This window comes from Nannospalax galili, unplaced genomic scaffold (genome assembly GCF_000622305.1).
Source record: "Nannospalax galili isolate Female #2095 unplaced genomic scaffold, S.galili_v1.0 scaffold441, whole genome shotgun sequence".
NCBI classification, from domain to species: Eukaryota; Metazoa; Chordata; class Mammalia; order Rodentia; family Spalacidae; genus Nannospalax; species Nannospalax galili.
Window position 1 is genome coordinate 569,451 of NW_008348089.1, and position 3,366 is coordinate 572,816.

The 3,366-nt window shown below is 51.0% G+C and overlaps 1 protein-coding gene across 1 annotated transcript; it reads left to right on the forward strand.

The window, feature by feature from the left end:
* Nucleotides 1-430: 430 nt before the first annotated feature.
* Gadd45a (growth arrest and DNA damage inducible alpha) lies at nucleotides 431-2,856 on the forward strand. The gene is made up of 4 exons (XM_008844611.2): nucleotides 431-767; nucleotides 991-1,092; nucleotides 1,237-1,474; nucleotides 2,187-2,856. The coding sequence occupies exons 1-4, from the start codon at nucleotides 724-726 to the stop codon at nucleotides 2,298-2,300; spliced, it is 498 nt and encodes a 165-aa protein (XP_008842833.1). The 5' UTR covers nucleotides 431-723; the 3' UTR covers nucleotides 2,301-2,856.
* Nucleotides 2,857-3,366: the final 510 nt, after the last annotated feature.

The window sequence follows — 3,366 nt, forward strand, 5'->3', positions numbered from 1 at the left end:
GATCTATATAAATATTTTTGAAGTAAACTTTGCCCGGGAGGTCTGGACACTTTTTAAATGTAATCTAATAATTACCAGATTTGGGGGCATTAGCCTTGGAAATCGATTTTAATAGCAGCCCCTTAACGCAAACAACACGAAATGATAAAGAAATGTGCACCAACTAGAAAAACAATTGTCAGGCTGCTTCCAGCCAAGTTGAGGACACCTCCTGCCACTGTAAAGCCCTCCGCATCAGATGATCCCCCCAACCCGCTCTGAGAGCTGGCTCATGACACTGCCAACTCGGTTTCTGTGCCACACTGCTCCCCAGGGCTCCCCTCAGCATAGCTCCGCCCCCTTCCGCTCCTCTCAACCTGGCTCCAGGAGCTAGGGTCAAATTGCAGAAGGCTGCTAATTTGCATAGTCCAATGGCCACACTGCATGCAAATGAAACGGAACGTGGTTGGCCGGGGGTAGGGCCAATAACTTCTGCGAATCTGGCCCTTTGTCCTCCAGTGGCCGAAAGGCGGACGCGGAGCTAGTGCTGCGGATTCGGAGAAGAGAGAAGCCGCGGGCGAAGGAGCTGGAGCGCCAGGCGGGCGCGCGAGGGGTGCGGGACTGCGGGGCCGAAACCATCGTCAGGTGCCTGGAAGCGAGCGCAGAGAGCCGGCGCCTACGCCCGCGCAGCCGGGCTGAGCAGCCCTCACGCCGCGCTCCGCGGAAGGGACCTGCACTTGCAATATGACTTTGGAGGAATTCTCGGCTGCAGAGCAGAAGACCGAAAGGTAAGTCGGCCTGCGGGATCCCGGCAATTCGGGGCTGCCGCGCGGTGGGCGGCTTGCGGGGGCGTGTGCGGGAAGTCGGCCGATGCCGGCCCCAGCGAGCCGGGTCTGAGGCTGTGCCGGGACCGTGGTGGCGGCGTCCAGCCCTGAGCGGGGGCGGAGCAGAGCGAGACCCGGCGATGTCCTGGGGCTCCCGGCTGACCGGCTCTCGCTCTGCCGCCTGCAGGATGGACACGGTGGGCGATGCCCTGGAGGAAGTGCTCAGCAAGGCGCGGAGTCAGCGCAGCATCACCGTCGGGGTGTACGAGGCCGCCAAGCTGCTCAACGTGTAAGTGGCCCCGGCTTCCCTCCCGCCCGGGTCCTTCCGACCTGGGCCCCTCCCGACCCAGTTCCTCTCGCCCCCGGGGCTCCATCCCACCCGGGCCCGGCGCCCTGGCGGAGCATCTGTGCTCACCGCTGTTGCTGTCCACAGCGACCCCGACAACGTAGTTTTGTGCCTGCTGGCTGCGGACGAAGACGACGACAGGGACGTGGCTCTACAAATCCACTTCACCCTGATCCAGGCGTTTTGCTGCGAGAACGACATCAACATCCTGCGCGTCAGCAACCCCGGCCGGCTGGCGGAGCTCCTGCTGTTGGAGACCGACGCGGGGCCGGCGGCCAGTGGGGGAGCCGCGCAGCCCCCGGACCTGCACTGCGTGCTGGTGACGGTAAGGGACCCGGAAGCCTGGGTGGACTTGGGCCGACCTGGACTCGCTTCCTCGCGGGGATTGCCTGTGTGGGGCATGTCTGAGCACGTTGGCAGGCGCCAGCGGCGGAAGAGATCCCTGTGAGTCAGCCGCCAGCCCAGCTACTCCTGCCTACCTCGGCACTACCTCGCGTGACTAACTCTGAACAGGGCAGAGTAGATAAAGCCAAATAAATTCGGGCTCACCCTACATTAAGAAGTCAGTCTCGTTCGCTGTCAAAAGCCAAAAATAAAAGTGGAGTAGGAGACAGACCTTATGAACTCCCTAGACATACTTTTTAAGTGGAGTGGAGTTTTTGTTTATTGCAATCATGCATTTATTTAAATGAACATCTCTTCCCCTCCCCCAACAAGAAAAGAAAGTCTGGTGGGCAAGTATTCATCTTAACAGGTGGCAGTTTCACATTCTGCAGTGCTCACACCAGTTGTGCACACAGCCTGAGAATATTTTCCAAAACTGTTTTATTCATGGCCCCACCGGGGTACATGTTTGGTAGGGCAAACTTATATGCAAGTGGCAGAGATAATTACGCAAACGTGTGGCTTACAGGTGTTTAGACTTAGCCAAATACAGTTTAACAGAATGTTGGATATCTGCCTTTTCAAAAGTAGTACAGTTAGTGGCATAAGCTGACAATTTTACCAAGAATTAATTTTTCTCAATTTGTTCTCAGAATCCACATTCGTCACAATGGAAGGATCCTGCCTTAAGTCAACTTATTTGTTTTTGTCGGGAAAGTCGCTACATGGATCAGTGGGTTCCAGTGATTAATCTCCCTGAACGGTGATGGCATCCAAATGAAAATAACTGAAGCAAATTGCACTGAAGTTTTGAAATACCTTTGCAGTTACTCAAGCAGTTACTCCCTCCGCTGATGCAAGGATTACAGAAACTGATGTCAAGGGGCTGAGTGAGGTCTACTACGTGTTCTGGGGGGCCAGGAGAAAGATGACTTTGCAGATGGCGAGGTGAAAATGAAGAAGGAAGCTACATTGAAACAGAACTCTAAGTCAAGAGGAACAAAAATTACACAGAACTGTGCAGGAAAAAAAAATGATATTTAGGATGTTTCAGTTACATTAAAATAACCCAAATATGCTTTGTTAAAAGTTTATATGTGTAGCAGTAGTTTGGGTCATTTTGGTTTATATGCCCTCAAGTAAAAAGAAAAGGGAAAAGACTTAATCATATTTTAAAGCCACATTTTATTGTATTTTGATGAGATGTTAAATTCTCAGAAGTTTTATTATAAATCGTACTAAGTTATTTAATGACATGAAGTTATTTATGATGAAGTTTTTTCTGAAACAATACCTAAAATAAACTGGTATGGAATAATTGCATCATTTCTCAGTGTGTGGTTTGTGTCTTAAAACATGGACTTTTAACAGACATTTAATTGACACTGCTCTACACTAGTCAGAAAGACAGGTGGTTTTAGGTTGGGGCTAGAGGAAAAAGGAACAATTAGAGAGCTTGCCACAAAGTCTGAAACATTATAATTATAAATAGTGTTAATGCTGTCATAATGGATACAGAATGTCGAAGCAGAGAGGAGAGTTGCCAGAGTTGAGAATTTTATTTGGATCTTAAGAAATGAACTTAATTTCCCTCAGTGGAAAGACAAAGGGATATTGCCAACAGCTGCACTAGTCTGTGCAAAGGTATGGAGGCCTGAAAGATCACCGCCTGCACCAGTACTGTAGTGTGACTGCACTTCTGGTGTAGAAAGATAAGGGAAAGAGAGGGTTGGAAAGGCTAGGTGGGGCTCAAGCTCAGATGCTGATGGGCCTCCTGTCTCCCTATGTATTCGGGCTTCCTTCAGTAAACTTCAGCAGTCTGCAGAAGTGGCC

Coding starts and splice junctions, on each gene's coding strand:
- Gadd45a (XM_008844611.2), top strand. CDS start 724: ATGACTTTGGAGGAATTCTCGGCTGCAGAGCAGAAGACCGAAAG. Junction 1,093..1,236: donor GCCGCCAAGCTGCTCAACGT/GTAAGTGGCCCC, acceptor TGCTGTCCACAG/CGACCCCGACAACGTAGTTT. Junction 1,475..2,186: donor TGCACTGCGTGCTGGTGACG/GTAAGGGACCCG, acceptor ATTTGTTCTCAG/AATCCACATTCGTCACAATG.